We start from the raw sequence: 18,657 nt of genomic DNA, 5'->3' as shown, positions 1-18,657 counted from the left end.
CAGGGAAAATGAGCTATTTTAGTATCATCTGCAGAGCATCTGAGATCAAGAGGTCTTAAATAATATCCTTTCCAGAATATCTCTTTACAGCTACATAACAAGAAGGTAAGGGAAATGTAGGTGATGATTCTGGCAATTATTATAAACAAGAAATCAAACCCAAGAGAAAAAAAGGGCTAAAAGTGTCTATGGCAGGAATATATTTGAAGTTGTATTAGAAAGCACGCACTCAAAAAAACCCTCAGACCAACGTCAACAAACTCACACTGAAATGCAGTGGAAGATGCAGTTCTGAAAATTCTATTTCTAGAAAAGAACTGATATGAAAAACTAAAGCACAGAAATCAATGTTCTCTTCAAAGGCAACCTACAGCCCCATAAATTCAATGGGATTTACTTCCTTGTAAGGAAGTTTGGGATTGTTGCAGGCACAATAGCCCCTGGTATTAATCCAGACATTCCAGAAAATCAATCCCCATCTTTTGCTTTGTAACTGTATTAAATAAACAAGTGATTCTACTATCCAAGCAGTCTCACTATGTTGAAGCCTACATTAAGGGAAGGGGTCCTTCTCCTCATATCAAAATGCGGTTTTCCAATTTGTTTTTTTCAAAGCCAATGTGAAACAATAGCAAATCTCTTGCACGCATTTATGGAGAATACATGAACGTTTACAAACTGGCAGACAGTACACAAGGAAGTTTGAACTTGAATATGCCTTCTATAAGTAACCAAGACTTCAGAATGAGAGGGTTAAACATAATGAAAATAAATGTACAAATTAGTTTTCCAGGTTGCAAAGAACATTGCTTCTTATGGGTCTACTACGGGGCTGAGAGAATGAATTCCAGAATTACTAATCGGCAAACTTACTTGGAAATAAAAACCCAAACTTGCTTCTGAGAAACTATTTAGGATTGTATGGCACAAGCAATGCAAGCATCTCTGTGTTGTTCTTTTGTTGAAAGAATATTGCAGAAGGGTACCCAGAACAGGATTTCATTATCCTTGTTGTGGCAATAGATTGATAATGCTTAAACCCAGAATGTATAAAGGCTTGTGGATAGGGCTGCCCCATAAAGGCTGTGCTACCATACTGAATCTGAAAGGAGCACCCAAGCATTCTTTGCAGCTCTTGGGTTACCTGCTACATTGCGAGGGATTCTAGGAGTCTTCTCTCTAACTGCATGCTGTTTCTTTGAAACGCCAATATTGTGACTTCCTTACTGTTTGAGTCTGAATGTGTAGTTGGTTCAAAGACCACTCTTAGAAGACTACCTTTCTATTTCTCTGCTCATCCCTCTATGTCCCCTTTTCCTCTGAGGAAACTGAGAAAGGGGTAAAATATAATTTTTTCTGGTGAGCATGGGAGATTTGTGAAACAACTACTTGCTAATTTCTTCAGAAAGAGTTGAGTCCAATGTGAGTGAATTTTAAGGTACCATAAGTGAAGCCATCTTTATTTGCTGCAGGGTTCCTCTCTGCTTAAGGATGAAACTTTGTACCTTCTGCTGGATTTGCTTTTCTAAAAAGATAAGAAAAATTTACTTCTACCCAACCGTCTCCCAGAGAACTGGGCTCAAGGAGGCTTACATCCTCCTTGAATTATAAAATATGAAAATAATAATATAAAAATACAGCTTGTGTTTAAAAAATAACTTACACTAAAACCCTTAATTACTAAAAAAAGACAAGGTGTTTGTCCTTGAGTACCGATAAGGCAGTACAGAGTAGAAATCTGACTAACCCTCCCTGTAGCTTCAAGCAGCTAGATGCAGTTTCCAAGTTGCCTGTAGTCAATATTTGTTTATGGCTATGATATAATTTTTTTCTGCCCTAACAAGACTGGAATTATGGTAACAGAAGTAAAATACGACCCAGAATCCCTTGCGGCTGGCCAAAGTTTTCTGGTTTTAACATAGGTCAGGCAAGACATACACACTACCAAGATAATTAAAGAACCCAGTTGATGTACAACCCTTTGTTTCTGTCTGACAGATGATTTCTCTAAGAAAAGGAGATTAAAATTCCAAGTGCAAGCCGGTAGCTTTTTGTAACAAGGTTTGATATCATGTTTAAGGGAGTTTATGATTTTTGCTGAAGGTTTGCTTAAAAAGGTTATATATTAGGACTAAAACTGTTTTTAGAGAATAGCTATTCTATATATAGTTTAATAAATATATTAATATGATTTATATAATATATTCTTGATTATGAATGGAGAAAACTATGTTCTTTGTGCCTTTGAAAGTTGATAAAGCCTGTGCTTCACACAGTGTTTTAGAAAAAGCCTAGTTGCCCAGGAAGAATTGGGAACCTGCCTGAAGACTCCCACTGAGATTTAGCTACACTCCCTATCTTGATATATTACATAAGATCAGGATGGCCAGAATGGAAGAGAATTCTTAGATGGTTAATTGGAAGTGCTATATTGAAGTGTAAAGTTTCATCATGATGTATGTGACGTTTATGGTTTTGTTTTGAACAGAGATGTATTCCTAGCTTTTTCTTATATAAAAAGGAATAACTTCATCAGTCCAGTCCTCTCCTGTTTGCCACTAGAATCTCTGATGAATAAAATTTATTAACTCAAGCCTCTAGTCTTCAGGCATTCCTCACCTTCCCCTGCCGGGAATAAAAAGGTAGCTCACCGAAGTTGCTTTGGGAGCAACAGTTTGTCATTCAAACTATATAAGTTCCATGTATAATGAACTTAGCAAAATTTCCCTTGTCTACAAGTTGCTACATAGACTAGGCAAACTTCTCAAATCCAGTTTTTAATAAAGGATTACTTTAATAGCTGTTTTGTTTGGAATCCCCTGTTGGAATTTGCAGTAAATGTCCCTGCCACCAGGCATCTTCTTCCAATCATCCTTCCCTGATATGCAGAACTTCTGCAATCAGACAGTGCTTAACATAGATATATTCTGCATGTGTTCAGAGGGACTTTAAACTGAGTAACCAGCTTCTGCCTTTTCCCCCTTAAAGTTCTTCTCTCCTTATTGCTGAAGCCCAAAAGAGAGGACATGAGGCCAATCCACACCTAATGCCTCGCAAGCTCTTGGGGCAGAGCTGAAATTCCGCGGTCACTGAAAACTACAGGCTTCCGTGCAACGTTCCAACTCAAAGGGTTCCCTTGCACCCTCTGCGAAAGGCAGTAGAAGCCCTACTTAATGGCATCTGCATAGGCTGAAGGCAGTGCACTCGTCCTTCGTGGCGTATAGTTTGCTTGAGGACATCCAAGTGTCTCTAGCAAGACTTGCACCGCGATTTTCCCTCGCACGTGCTGTAAGTTTAAGTACATCGGAAAAAGTCCGTGGAGGTAGAAACACTCAGTGTGTGTCAAAGCAAAATTCACTACATGTAAGCATTCCAGAAGAGATGATTCACTGGGACGTCTGTTTAATCTGGTTAGCGATCACTAATTTAAGCGTAATGTCTCCGATTTATGACATTAGTCAACATTTGCATCATTTATTCCACTGAGTCACATCCAGTTTCCTTCTTTTGATTTTGCAATCCAAACGACAACCTCGCGGGAAGCCTTGCAGTTTTATCATACTAGCAAGAGTTCAGGGAAGAATATTTAACTCTTCCTCCACGTGCCGTTTCATCTAGTTTTCTCATATCGCCTCCTGACCGCGAAACACAACATCTCCCCCTTTTTATAGGTTAACAACAGGTTGAGGGGAGTGAATGGCTACCAGGCCCGACCTCTGATCAGATACGGAGCTCCGATAGGTTGCATGCAAAATACCTATCCCGGCGGATTCAGCAGCGTATCTGCTGCGTAAGAAGGTGATTTGGCTCGTGTACAACAGTCACTCGGGAAATGTGGACCTGAAGTGCCGTCAAGTCGCTTCCGACTTAAGGCAACCCCATCAATCAATACCCTCCGAAATGTCCTATCGCTACCAATCTTGTTCAAATGTTGCGAACTGAGTTTCCCTTATTAAGACGGCAACATGTCGGTCTTTTTCTGCTGCCTTCCGCTTCTGAGCCCCGCTCAGCAAAGCAAATAAACCTCAAAGAAAACTTCCAGACCGCTCGGGCTGCCGGTCTTGAGGGTTTCTTCGCCCCCTCTCCCTTCTCTTCCACGGGGACCCGAAGCGGTTTACAACATTCCCCACCAGCGCCTCAGCGACGCCAACTCCGGCACACCTTCCTCCACAGCACAGCTAGACAGCAGGGGTCGATATGCACGGGAGGCGGCTCTTCCTCCTGCTCCCGGGCGGGCCAGGTTGTGGCTGCTTGGCGACGTGTCGCGCGCCCGCCTTGAGCCCGCGGGCTTTTTGCCCGCCTGCCTCTCCCCAGCCAGGCTGGGAGTCTCCCTGGCAGGGAGGGGGAGGAGGAGGAGGAGAAGGGGGCGGGGGTCCCTGGCGAGGCGTGGCGCGGGGGCGGGGGCGGCGACCATCTAGGGCCCCTTTGTTCGGGCGGGCGGGAGGAGAGGGATTGCCGCCGGGCGGGAGTCTTTGTGAGGTTGCACCGACGGCCACGCTGTGAGTGTGAGGCTGGGGGTAGCGGGGAGATTCTTTGGGGCCTGGGTTTTTTTGGGGGGGGACTTCTCGGTTTTCCTGGGCTGGGGGGCTTCTTGCGTGGCGTGGTGGGGGACGCTCTGCTGCTAACGAGGAAGAGTCTTCTATTTTGGGGGGCCCCGTGTGTTTATTTGGTTTCTCAAATATCTTCCCGACCCTAAAAATTGGGGCGGGGCGCACTTCCCATAATCTGCATTTTGAGGAGTTTCATTTCTTTGTGTTACAATGCTAACGCTAGCCTTGTATTTGACGAGTGGAACCCGCAAAATCTTGCTGATCTGTAAGGGCTATAGGGCTCGAATCTAGCAAAGCTAACCCCATGTCCATGCCTGAAAACACAGTGCTTTTGCTTCGGATTAATTAACGGTTCTTTGATTTTACATCACAGACCATTAATGCTATTTAGAATCCCCATTCATAAAAAGAAGGGGTGAGGTGCTGGGGTTAAATTCACTTTGAAAGCACCTTGATTGTGTCTGTGGTAAAGAAAGAATGCTCATATGTTATTGGTGCCTCATAAACGATCCTGAGCATGTCCTTCCGATTAGCAAAGTAGAAGCCCATGTGGTGGTGGGTGCATGGGAGGCCCTTTCCCCAAATGACTCCTGCCCGCCTTGTATGTGGCTTTGTTTGAGAGCAAGATGCAATTAAGGAAACATGAGAGACCCGTTTCTGAGCTGCTGGTGGAATACTGAAAATGACATGCTGTGTCCTTTACCTAGGCCAGGAGACTGATGGTTGTTAATGGGATACAATTAGTTTTCTCCAAAAGGAATGTAAGTAAAGAGGCTGGATTAGAATGTATCTCCCCAGTTTATGATCCACCAACCCAGATGCAACCTACCAGGGACATATGGTAGTTTGCTTGGTGCTTTGATAGCATACCAGTTTCTGCAGCCAGTGTCTGTCACCAACAAAGGTCTTTTGGAAACCTTGGGTGGGCCACCATTCATGATTCACAGGCTGTCTTTGCAGTAGCGGGCAGTAAATGGTGAAACCTTATTTCGTATTTATTTTAAATAGTTGTACCTGACTTTTCTTCCCAAAGGGGACCTGGAGCACATTACAGCATTGTTCTCTACACCTTTGTTTTATCCTCACAGCTACACTTTTGTGAGGTAGGTTAGGCAGACAGGGAGTGATTGGCCCAGGGCCACTCAGCAAACTTCCTTATTCAAACCTTGCTTTTCAAGTTCCTAGTCTGACACTGACCACTACACTAGTCCTCACAGCTTGAATTTTGAAGGTACAGGGCACCACCAAGCCCTAAACCAGTGGTGGTGAACCTGTGGCACTCCAGATGTTCATGGACTACAATTCCCATCAGCCCCTGCCACCATGGCCAATTGGCCATGCTGGCAGGGGCTGATTGGAATTGTAGTCCATGAACATCTGGAGTGCCACAGGTTTGCCACCACTTCCCTAAACAGACATGAGAGTCACATTATCCGTTTTGCAGAGTGGATTCTGAATCCTCGCACTTTACCTTTTGAAGTTTCCTCTGTATTGCATTTGCATGTGCTTGCATCGTGCTAGTACACTCATGGTGGAGTTGGAATTGGCACCAGCTTCCCAGGAAATATACACTTGTTGGCAAACAAGAATTTGTGCCATGTAATTGACATAGCCCTTAGACAGGACACATTGTCCCGCAGCTTCCTGGGGAGGCCAGGCTTGATTATTGTCATGTAGCGGCTGCTCTGCTCCTTTAGCCTGGTGCTATGGCAAGTTCACATTCCCCTCAGCCACAAAGATCCAGACATCAGAACCAGCACAGGATGATTTGAAATGACCTGGCTGGGCTGTGGGAACTGGGGAGGCATTCCATTTTCATTCTTTGGCAGACCTTGCCTTCAAATAGTTCCCCTTTCTGAACCTTGCTGTGCCTCTGCATTCAGGCTAGCCCCTAAATTGGCTCTGCCCCAAAACTCTAGGCATATGGCCAGTATTGATCTGATTCTCAACTCTGTGTGTGTGTTGAATTGAACAAAGTCTTGTGCTGACTGAAAGGGTGGGTTAGTCCTGACTGACATTTGCGGAGAGAAGAATGATTTTCATAAGCTTCTTGTCACAATTTGCGATGCCCTTGCCACTTTCTTTGAATACAGATTTGTAAATAAACTTGTCAGCTGGTAACCTTCCCTAAGAATCACCTTCAGACAGTCAAACAAAGTAAAAGAGTTGGCTCTATTCTTTTTTTCCAGACTCACAGAGGTAGGAAGAGCATTTGTGGAGAATATTGTGGACTAGTGTTTTTTGTGGATGTACTTCTTGGGCTATCTCGCAGGGTGGTTGTGAGGATAACGTGGAGGAGAGGAAAATTAGACCACTTGGAGTCCCTGCTGGGCAGAAAAATGGGATGTAAATTAAGGCTGATTCCGCATGGGCCAAAAACAGTGGTGTGAAAACAGTGTGAAAACAGTGTAAACCCTTTTACACCGTTTTAAACCCTTTTACACCATTTTCACGCCTTTTTCACACTGCTGTTTTTGTCCCATGCGGAATCAGCCTTTGTAAATAAATAAGGCTGCTTTGCAAGGGTGAGGCTAAGTTGGCTGTTGGTACCATTACTGCATTACTTATCCCAAAAAGCTCTAACAGACTGATTAGCTTCCAAGCAATCCTAAATTTACCGTTCTCCTTTATTCTCAGTAGGTCCTCTTAAACAGGAGGCATAGGAGGAGATACTTTGGTCTGTACTTCCCACCTGGATGGTAGCTGCACAGGGATCCAACTGCCCTGGGATGGGAAGTTTCAGATCATGCATAGTTCTCATTCCTCTCAAGCCGCAAAGAGCTGGCTTGATTGCAGAACTTCCTGAGACAGTTTGAGTGTTCTTGCGTGCTTCAGTGTACAGAAAGTAGTATTCACAGAAAGTGCATTCATTACACCAAATACTTTAACTGCTGTGCTGTTCACATTGAGGGCTTCTCATGTTTCAGCCTTTTATTTGGATGTAGATAACAGAATACAACATATGCATTATAGTTCTTCAGATAGAGATATCTTTAAAATATATGCGAGAAAAGTGAACATGAATGGGTGAGGCTGTTGCTGTTGATAGCTGGTGCATGCATTTTCTATTCAACTACCTGTACTTGGATACAAACTGTAATATGAGGACATTAAAGTATTTATTTTATTTCTTTATATTTGTAACCCGCCCTCCCCCGAAGGGCTCAGAGCAGTGTACAACCAGCAACCAACAGACAGAACAAAACAACCATCCAAAGTAGGAAAGCAGCAGTACAGGCTTCTCGGAAGACCAGTGCGATTGTTCAGAGAAGTCCTTATCTTGTTTATGAGAATGCTACAGGCACCGGTCCTGCTCTTCCCCTTCCTAGGATGCCTCTGTCCATCTCTGAGACCGTGACAGTTTAAGGCAGGGGTCCCCAAACTTTTTAAACAGGGGGCCAGTTCACTGTCCCTCAGACTGTTGGAGGGCCGGACTAAAAAAAACTATGAACAAATTCCTGTGCACAAATGATTGTAAAATGTTTGATTTCACCTTTCAGCCTTTCTGTCATGGTCTGTTTTTAGAACAGTGACCAAAGTATGTCAAGTACAGGGTGGGCTCCAAATATTGTTGGGGAGGCTGTGGAATACCTTCCCCTGTAAAAAAAAAAAAAAAGCAGAACTTTCCCAATGAAGCATTCCATCTAACCCAGGATTAGGTATCTTCCTGGGTTCTTCCTCCCTAGCAGCCAGCGAGTGATTCGCCAGCCAATGGGAGTGAGGCGGAACAGAAAGCCTGAGAGCAACACATGGATTATCCGAGAGGGAAGGGCGGAGCAGGCGTTGCCACATGTAAGGTTTCCAACTCTGGGTCAGAAAATGCATGGAGATTTGGGGGTGCCATCATGTAACTGCAATCAATGGCCGTTGTGGCCAGTTCCTCCTCTCCCTCGAGCCCCCACTGCACATGAATGGAGCCATCGCTGCCATGCCCGGCGGGCCGGATAAATGCCTTCAGGGGGCCACATTTGGCCCCCGGGCCATAGTTTGGGGACCCCTGGTTTAAGGGGAAAAAACCCTCTGGTGTTTTGTAATGTAGACTTTACTGAGTAAAATCATGTGGAAAAGGTGGGAGCAATATTCTATTGTACTGTTACTAGCATGTGTGTTTCTTTTTTTTATAATTTTTTTATTGTATAGAATATTTATACATTTGTTACATTTAGTATTTTTCTTTCATCTATACATTTTTTCCATTTTCACCCCCCTCCCCCCTTCTCTTTATTGATTTTTTTCATGCAAGCAGCAGAAGGTTCATTCTTCTTATTCTCTTGTTCCATGGCTCTTCGTTAAATCTGGCATCTTCAATCCATTCTTTATACACTGTCCATATCTTCTTAATATCTTCTATTTTTTTCTTTCCATAAAATATTTTTTGTCAGTCTTTCAAATATCTCTAGCTGTATTTGTTCCCATATATATTCCAACCATCTTGAAACTGTCCATTTTTTATTTCATTTCTCCTTCCAGCCCAACTTCAATACTAAGCAGGTGCTGCTCTTAATCATTATTTTATACATTGGTTCCAAACTTCTATTCACTCTAATGTCTGCCATTATCCCCACAATTAATAATTCTTTATTTACATCAATTTTTACTTTTACCAGTAGTTCTACATATTTTAAAATATTCTCCCAAAACTTTTTCACTACTTTGCATTCTATCCACATATGTATATAATATGCCTCCTTTTTCTCCACAATGCCAACACATTGGCATTAATCCTTTAATCATATATAGCTAGCTGTATTGTGGTTCTGTACCATTTAAGTATGACCTTTCTTTCTAATTCCACATATTTTTCAATCTTTATCTTCTTCATACTATCCATTATTCTTTCTATTTTTTCTTCATCTAAGAAATAATCTTTTTCCCATTTTTGTTTCAACGTTCTTATCATAAATTCTTTATCCTCTACTATATATTTGTAAACTACTCCTATAATCTTCCCTTTCATTGTTTCATGGAGTCTTAACCATTGATTCATTATACATTCACCTTTTATTCTATATCTCCTTAATTTTTTCCATAATCCTCTTATTGCCAGCCAATTCTCTCTCCCACCCAATTCTATTAAGTTTTGTAATGGTATGATTTCTCCTTCATGAACTAAATCTGATAGCATGTGTGTTTCTTTTGTTGTTGGTGTGAATTCACCTTTGCACCTTTGTATGCGAGTGTGTGATGTTCAGATAACTAGACAGCAGGGCTTGGGTTCTGCACCTTAACCACATCTCCAGCCACCGAAGCCCTCTTCCTCAGTGATTGAAGCATGGTGATTGAAGCAGGAAGCAGAGCAACTGGGCATCCTGCAGCCCTTCACCTTGGCCATGCTGAGGATAAGCATAGCATCAGCTTCTCCCTCAGGGCTGCTACTGGGTGGGTGCCTCCTTTACTTCAGGATACTATATTGTATGCGATCGCTGGAGCATCACGCCCATCCCAGCACTCCAGGATGTGGCATTCATCCAACCTCTGAGACAAGCCTTCAATGGAGGCAGTTGTGCCAAACCCCTGCATTCAGCCTCTGGGCTGTTGGATCTTTAAGGAGGCAGGGCAGGAAGCACCACCCATGCGTGGCATTTCCAGATACTTGGTTCCATAACTCTCACACACACACACACACACACACACACACACACACACACACACACACACACACACACACACACACACACACACACACACACACACACACACCAGCTTTGTCAAGCATCACTTATAAATTTGTGCATGTTGCGGTTATGTGTATTTTGTTTATGTAGCAAACTGAGCTGTGGACTTTTGAGGAGAGGGCCTTCATTGGCTTCCCAGGAACGGGCCTGTGATCTTTGAGGAGAGATGGGAGGGGAATGTCCAGTGTCCTCAGAAGTTTATGACTGGGAGGCTAGTTTTGGGGTGGGAAGGCTAAGCTGTGAGTCATCACCACTCATCTGATATTACACGGCACTGACTTTGTTTACCATGGCTTTTCCCCGTGGCAGCAAGTCATGATCATTGGCAAGGATTTTGCACATTTATCTGTATTATAGGCTTGCTTGTAAACGTAGGCTGCTTCCCACACAGGTGTTGAGCTTGCCTTGCTTTTTGAATTGCAGCTTATGGCCGGGGGGGGGGGGGGGTTCCACATAGCATCATCATCATCATCATCATCATCATCATCATCATCATCATCATTATTATTATTATTATTATTATTATTATTATTATTATTATTATTATTATTATTATTATTATTATTAATTAAACTTGCTATACCGCCCTATCCCCGGAGGGCATTAGTGTGCCACCCTCCTCCTTCTAGGCTTTTTACTGCCTCACATAAATTTTCCTCAAACCTTCTTTGGTATGATTGTATTGCAAGTGGGTTTGATCACTGTGCAGATGGGAAGCTGCATTTTCAGAGCTCATCTCCCATGTCGTCACCATTTTCCTTCACAACCACTGTGGCTCACACCCATGCAGTCTTTCTGCTGGCTTCTTTATAGAATTGGTAGTTGCTAAATCCCTACATCATGGGTATCAAACTCATTTGTTATGAGGGCTGGATATAACATAAATGACTTTGTCGAGCTGGCCCCCTGGGGGTGGGGGGTTGACTGCCTTGGCTGGTGAGCCCCCAAGAGGCTCCCCAGCCCAGATTGGCACTTGAGGGGGGTGGCTACCTCCGCTTGAGAGGGCTTTTCGAGCACGCGACCCAGCTGAGGCAAAGCCCCCTCAATCTGGTCTGGTGAGCATGGGATCACCAGGCCAGATTGGGAGTGAGTGTGTGCGCGCACGCTTCAGCTGGCTCACAGACCTGATAAGCCCTTTCAAGGGGCCAGATGTGTCCCCTGGCTGCATGTTTGACACCCCTGCCCCCACATTGTTATAACACTGCAATGATATAGCTAGTTCCACTTTTTAAAAGATGGGGAAAAACCCTTTGGTGGTGTGAAGGGGTGGGCGGGCACAGGAGGTGTACTCATAAAGTGGTTGGCTTTCACCTGTGTAAAAAAGGATTTGTGAAGCAGCCCTCATTTGCTGGCCCTTAAGGGGCTCAGTTGGATAGCACTGTCAAAAGGATTGTGACTAATTTATGGTTCACATTTTTTGAAGATGTGTGGAATTATGCTATGAATGACTGTTGTCCGTGGGTTTTGTGGACTCAAGTTGGGTGGAGTTGTGAGTTGTTTCTTGTCTAGGGCCCTTGGGAGTTAACAGGAAAGCTTATGATGTAACTTCTGCTGAACGTTCTGCTTACTCTGTTTCTGTGTGTTTGGCTGCAGGCCTGAGCTGAGCCAGGATGAGTTGGAGTTTCCTGACACGCCTCCTAGAGGAGATCAACCAACATTCAACTTTTGTGGGGAAAGTGTGGCTTACTGTACTGATCGTCTTTCGCATTGTGCTCACTGCTGTGGGGGGCGAGTCCATCTACTATGATGAGCAGAGCAAGTTTGTGTGTAACACCCAGCAGCCAGGCTGTGAGAACGTCTGCTACGATGCCTTTGCTCCGCTCTCGCATGTCCGTTTCTGGATCTTCCAGATCATCTCGATAGCCACTCCCTCTGTGATGTACCTGGGATTTGCATTGCACCGACTCTCACGTCAGCCCCCTCAAAGAAACCGAGCACCTGTGGTGCGCCGTGGTGCAGTCCGTGACTATGAGGAGAAGGAGGACAATGGTGAGGAAGATCCCATGATCTTTGAGGAGGTGGAGCCAGAGAAAGACATGAAGGTAGCCAAGGACCAGAGACATGATGGCCGTCGGCGGATCAAGGATGACGGGCTGATGACTGCATACGTGCTGCAGCTGCTGTGCCGCTCTACATTGGAGGTGGGCTTTCTGCTGGGGCAGTATGTTCTGTACCGTTTTGAAGTAAACCCCTCATATGTGTGCAGCCGGAGTCCCTGTCCCCACACTGTCGACTGCTTTGTCTCCCGTCCCACTGAGAAAACAATCTTCCTCCTCATCATGTATGCTGTGAGTGGCCTTTGTCTGTTTCTCAATATCTGTGAGCTGTGCCACCTGGGTGTGGGCGGGATCATGGATGCGTTCCGGAGCTCTGACAAGGATGCCAGTGTTGCTCACAGGCACCCCTATGCCCAAAAGGATCCCAGCGCACCCCCAACCTACCATTCTCTCAAGAAGGAGTCCTCAAAGAACCAACTAGCCAAGAACAAACTGGCCTATGGTGGAGAGAGCTTGGCCGGCATGGCCACTGAACGCTATGCTGTTCCACCGGGCCTCCCGAGTCATGAACTGGAACGGCTACGCAAGCACCTTAGGATGGCACAGGAGCACCTGGAAATGGCTTTCCACTTCCAGCCACTGGATACTGCCAGCCCTTCGCGTAGCAGCAGCCCTGAGTCAAATGGCCTGGCTGCGGAGCAGAACCGTCTCAACTTGGCACATGAGAAGGAAGGAGCAGCCTGTGAGCGGACTACTGGTGAGTTGGGTCGGCAGTGGGCTCTCCTCTGGCAGCTGGCTCTGCCATCCTGGCAAAGTTAATCTATTCCAGCCATGAAGAGCACGAATTTGTGATGCTGCCAGGCTCCATCCTAGCCACAAAGGTTAAGGGTGCTCTTAGCATGCAATGGTGTGTAATTGTGTTATTTGGGTTCTGAGGCACTGGATAGGTCAAACTGAATGAATGAGCCTTGGAAAGAACCATGTCTTTGAGCAATTTTGATCAGAAAATGGCTTGGATTAAAGCCACATATCTGGCCACTTATAAACAGTGGTGGCTGGCAGGAGGTGTAGTGGACACCAAGGAAAGCAGATATCCACACTTAGGGAGTGGTGAGGTTGAATTCCTGCAATGAATAAGTAGTATCTACTCCTTTTATCTCTCTGCATAGTTTGCCTAATACAGCTGCTCTGTGCAGTAGGCCAGGTACATTGATGTCCAGATGGTGCGTGTGTGCACTGTGGTACATACATACTGACTGACATGTGGTAGAGATGAATGGTGCTCTGGAGCTGTCACATAATCTGTAAAGTAGTTCTTATGGGTGGCACGGTAGGATAATTAGGTGTCCATCAGGGTGGAGGAGAAACCAGCATATGTGGGGGTACAAGACCTGTTTTTGAAGTCAGCATGAGAATCACAATCTACTTTTCCTCCCTTTCCCCAGGTCTTTGAAACACTGGGCCTCACTGGGCAGCTGCACAAATGACTACAGGAAGCGTCTGTGAGGAATTGGCAATGTGAATGTCTCGCTCCTAGCCTGAAGTTTGAAAATGCCCTGACAGTGTGGGTGGAACGGACTCTTGATTCCTGAGGAAAAAAGAAGGGGAAAGATACAAGTCTCAACATTTTTGGCCTTTGGGGGGTTGGGAGGCTGTTGTAGGACTCCGCTGGAATCCTAGCTCTGTGTATGTATGTGAATGTGTGCCTTTCTTTAAGGGTCTAAATGGGAAACTTATTTTTTTACTATGTAGAGTAATACTTCATAGAGGTGCTATTTTGCCCCCCTTCCCTGCTGGTTGTCTCCAGTAGGGGATGTCTTCCTTTAGGTGGGACTGGGTAGATGGGTACGTAGCTGGTTCCCCACTGTTCCTCATGGAGGTTATTGGAGACGCGGGCGGAGGAGAAAACAAGATGGGCACAACTTCCTGGATTTATTTACATCGCCAGGCACAAATATGGCATCCTCTTTCTTTTCTTCTTCTCCTCTTCCCAGATTATGAAAGCTATCGGTGGTTGGGCCAAAGATATCTCAGTTACATTCCAAGATGCCAGCTTCTGGACATCATTTGTCGTTTTGCTCTCTATAGGGTACTGTCCTGGGGTCCCCTCCCCCCATCCATTGGAGTGGGACTGCAGTAACATTTTGATCATCTCAGTGATTGATGTACAATGTATTTTTATTTTTGTCTTTTGTTAATTTTACTGGACTAGTTATGAAGTTTTGCTTTTTTTATACACATGCATATATATATATATTTGGTAAAAATCAGGAGATTGTTTTCTAGAAATTCTGAGTATCCTGACTTTTTTTCCCCCCTGCAGCCATAAAGGGGAAGGGGGTGGGTTGGAGGGTTTGTGTGACGATGTGGCAATGGGATGCTGCAGTGAGCTCCTTAAAACTCATCAGAGGAGTTGGAAAGTGAAATAGTTCCACGGATGCTATAATAATCTAAGGAGCTGCCTCGATCTGAGTCAGACCAGTGGTCTGTTTAACACAGCATTACCTTGCCAGGGAAAAGCAATGGAAGAGGGAAGAAGCAGGTGATGATTAATTATTCTGTCAACATGATAATGAGGATGTGGTCCCACCTGTCCCAGGGGATGACTTCAGGGAAGTGCCCAAGCCCTGTTCCTCTGAGAGCTCTTCGCTTGTGAGATGTGGAAGTTGTGAGGGATCAGTGAGGGCAGCAGGAAATGGGCGTTGGGCAGAAACCAGCATTAAATCTCTGATTCCCAAACTTCTCACTCACTTCACTTTTCAGGACTTCTAAAAGTATTGTGCGTCATTAGGGCCCAACTGCAAAGTACCTCCCCCTTAGGTCCCAGGAGGAATCTGACATCAGTTAATACTAAACACATTTAACATTACTCCAATCATTTGTGTCACATAGGCAGCTTAAAGGAAGAGAAAAAAAGAGAGTCTGTTTTGGACTTCATGGAGTGGTAGACCTGAGCTTGCCAGCAAGCGACCTGGAGTCTCCCGTAAGATCTCAGCCTGTTCCTTCGTCTCTGTCCTGGTCTTGTGACCCAGCTTCAAGGGAGCCGTGACTCACATTTAAAGAACCACTAATCGCAGGGTGAGAGGGAGCAGCCTAGGGAGGGTTCCTTTGGATGCCTGGAAGCTGAGCCGAGGAAGGAGGAGAAAATTCTGTATCCTATTGAGCCCCTCCCTTTGGTCTGAGGCCTGAGCAAGACCTCCAAGCTAAGAACCTCATCCTTCTGCTGGGCTGTTCTGCAGCGCCCTTCAGGCAAGGTGTTCCTAGGAAGTCTTTTCAGGCCTCTTCCCATTCCGAGCCACATGGTGCGTTTTACCAGGCTGTAGATTTCACATTTCAGAAGGAGGATCAAATGCTCGAACGTTTCCCTACATAAAACTTTTCCCACACACTAAAACTAGCAAGTATGTAAAAAGGCTGGCATGGAATCTGCTTCCTGGTGTACTAAGTTTGTATGGGCAAGGCGGGGAACCGTTGGAATATTCCTTTACCAGAAGTCTAAAAAGTATCACATGGGAGTTCTCCAGTATGAAGCTTCAACATTAAAATAGACTGAGACAGCTAGATTGAACTAGATGCTCTGTCAATGGGCCCTGGCACCAGTTTGGCATTCTCTTCATCTGTGCGTTGGATGTTCAAGCCCTGTAAGGGGAGTACTGTAGGTGCAGAGTATATTCTGGGGATTCTTTAAATCCTTATAGAAAATTGCTCTCTCCTTAATTGTATAGATTTTATAATTCTGTGTTTAAATCATAACCAATTGAATTAAAAGCATGTAGGCCTTTTGCTTTATTTAATCATGGCTGTAATATAAAAGCCTAAAGTTACTTTAATTAAAGAAAAGAGCCATTTTCTATAGGGTTTCAATAATCTCCAGAATATACTCTGCGCCTACAGAATGGTGCCATTGAGGACAAGAAGACCTCAAAGACAACATAGTTTAACATCTTCTTGATTCCAAAGGAGTTAGTTAGAACAGAGGGTATTCATCAAGGCTGTTACAGTTCTGGTTAGCAATAGGAAAGAAGGGCAAAGAGCAAAAGGCCTACATGCTTTTAATTCAATTGGTTATGATTTAAACAGAATTATAAAATCCATACAATTAAGGAGAGAGCAATTTTCTATAAGGATTTAAAGAATCCCCAGAATATACTCTGCGCCTACAGTACTGTCCTCATCCCTCAGTGCAGCTTGTATTAATGAAACATTATTGTACACTCTGCCTTTGTGGTGAACTGGACTTTGCAAAAGTAAGACAAAGAGAAGGATGAGTTCTGGGTTGTTCATCTTACTCATCTGAGTGGAGCATATGGAAGAGAAAATGACCCCAACCTCCTTGGATTAGACAGGGAAAGTGCTGGGCCGGATCCTATGAAGGGCAGGGATCTTCATCTGCTATGTAATATCCACAGGAAGGAGTAGTTTATCCTGTATGACATGAAGGCATTGCTAACTGAACCTGAGGGTGAGGAACTTTAATGTCTTGGATCTCAAAGCAGAGGCTTAGGGAAGATGTCTACCTGCTTTACAGCCCTCAGTCCTGACACCTGAGGCTCTGAATCGGTTAAATTGAATAGGTAAGCACCTTGATTTCCTGCCTCTTGATGGTAAAGAGACTGGATAGCAATGGGGTACAAAGTCAGAAGTGGAATGGTTTCAGATCTGTGCAAAAATTCTCAGCTCAGCCTGTGAAAACCCAACAGGGAAACAGATCAGATCTATGTATGTGTTTCTTCTCTCTGCCAATCACTGCTCTGTGTAAGGAAGCAGCATTGTTTCCCCCCCACCCCCCACCTTAATGTCTCTCAGGGAATGATGAGATACTTGAAGCAAGAAAGAGTACAAGCTGGAAATTAGCGGTTAGTAGTCACAATCAGTTAGTAGTCACAATCAGTAATCAGCAGAATCGGTTCACTGGTGCCCTCTGCTGACAAATCTTTGCATTTTAGCCTGGGAAATCAGACCATTATTGCATGCTTCCTCTAAAGCGGGCATGGTGCTGGCCACATGGGTGATGCTGCTCATCCTGTTTGTGTTTGCCTTGTCCACCTCTAGTCTGCCACTTACCCTGGTGCCCGCTGCCCATCCAACATTTGAGTGATTTGCATGGCCACACTTACAGACTCCTATTATTGAAACCAGGAATTAATTGTGCTGGTTCACCTTTCAAGCTGTCTCCAGCCTTTGCTTACCACAATGGATGATAACAGGATATCTAGGAACAGAATTTTTTCTAATGCGTGATACGGAGTTGTGTGATACGGAATTTCCAGACCGATACTTTTATTTAATTTTATTTTTTAAAGTTTATATAACTTAGAGCATTTTGGAAATATTAAAATGTCAAACATCTGATTGTGATACAAAGTTCAACAATGTAAGGGGACTCCCACATTCTGGCATGCACACCACGTACTGGTTGCAGGCATTTGATCGCTGCAAGCAGCAGGATTGGTAGACTTCTGGCCCCAGCAGCCTCTCTTTATCCTATTATGGGTGCTTTGACCAATAAAAGCTGAATCACTGCCCCATTTCTAATTTAGCTGCAATTTTCTTTCATAGACTGAATATTTACATAGTTTAGGATGCCTGTTAAAAATGTCTATGCCAGACCAAAGGACAATTAAGACTGGCCTGTGCTCCATTAGTTGCATCATGTGGGTGTCTGCCTGATAAACGTGTGCATGTTTTCTTATGGGTCTACCTTCCTTTTCCCTTCAGTTCTCTGATAGGAATGATGGTGATAGCAGGGGAGGGGCAGAAACCCTTCTGGTGCCATGGTCATACAACCCCCCTTCCCGATCTGGAACATCTCTGTGTATAAAGCAAATGGTCAGAATGACAACTGTCGAGGGATTGTGCAGTGTGTTTGAGGGGGGCAGCTCCCTGCAGAAGGACATTTTTTTAAAGAATGCTGAGAAGGAAGCTGAATATCCGGAATAGCAGAAGGAAATGCATGTCAGAAATGAGGGCCATCAACAAACTGGGTCTGCTTTGAATTGTCCAGCCCAGCTGCTGGAGTTTTTTTTTTGCAGGAATGCAGGGAGGAGGGCTGGTTCTTTATTGAGCATCTTGACACACCAGAAAGCTTGCTGGGTAAATTTGCCCGAGAGGTTTTTGCGTATGAGCAAGCTTGGCAGGTTCAGCAGGCCTCTTTTTCACCTGGGGGCCTATTGCAGATTCCAGGAGCTGCCCCAGCCTCCAGTCCCTTAGGCATCCTATGGCTATCGAGGAGGAGGAAAGGGTGGGTCAACTCTTGAGTTCGCTTGGTCATTTGCCCCAACAAAAGCATTGTTTGACATTGGGAAGTGAAGCTCAATCTGATTCTGCTCAGAAACAACCCAGGACCCAAAGGCTAAGATATGAAGCTACCTGATTGTTTTTAACCGAAAAGCAGCCTTTGAAGCCGCAGTCAGGAGCAATGGAGGTTTGTTTAAT

At 44.6% G+C, this 18,657-nt stretch overlaps 1 protein-coding gene across 1 annotated transcript; it reads left to right on the top strand.

Annotated features, from left to right (window-relative positions):
• The first annotated feature begins 4,408 nt into the window (after positions 1-4,408).
• On the top strand, positions 4,409-14,511 carry LOC125427518 (gap junction gamma-1 protein-like). The gene is made up of 3 exons (XM_048487052.1): positions 4,409-4,499; positions 11,819-12,979; positions 13,668-14,511. The coding sequence occupies exons 2-3, from the start codon at positions 11,836-11,838 to the stop codon at positions 13,673-13,675; spliced, it is 1,152 nt and encodes a 383-aa protein (XP_048343009.1). The 5' UTR covers positions 4,409-4,499; positions 11,819-11,835; the 3' UTR covers positions 13,676-14,511.
• The last annotated feature ends 4,146 nt before the right edge of the window (positions 14,512-18,657 follow it).

Source organism: Sphaerodactylus townsendi, linkage group LG02 (assembly GCF_021028975.2).
Source record: "Sphaerodactylus townsendi isolate TG3544 linkage group LG02, MPM_Stown_v2.3, whole genome shotgun sequence".
Classification (NCBI taxonomy): Eukaryota; Metazoa; Chordata; class Lepidosauria; order Squamata; family Sphaerodactylidae; genus Sphaerodactylus; species Sphaerodactylus townsendi.
This window is presented reverse-complemented; position numbering and strand designations above follow the sequence as displayed.

Coding starts and splice junctions, on each gene's coding strand:
- LOC125427518 (XM_048487052.1), top strand. CDS start 11,836: ATGAGTTGGAGTTTCCTGACACGCCTCCTAGAGGAGATCAACCAACAT.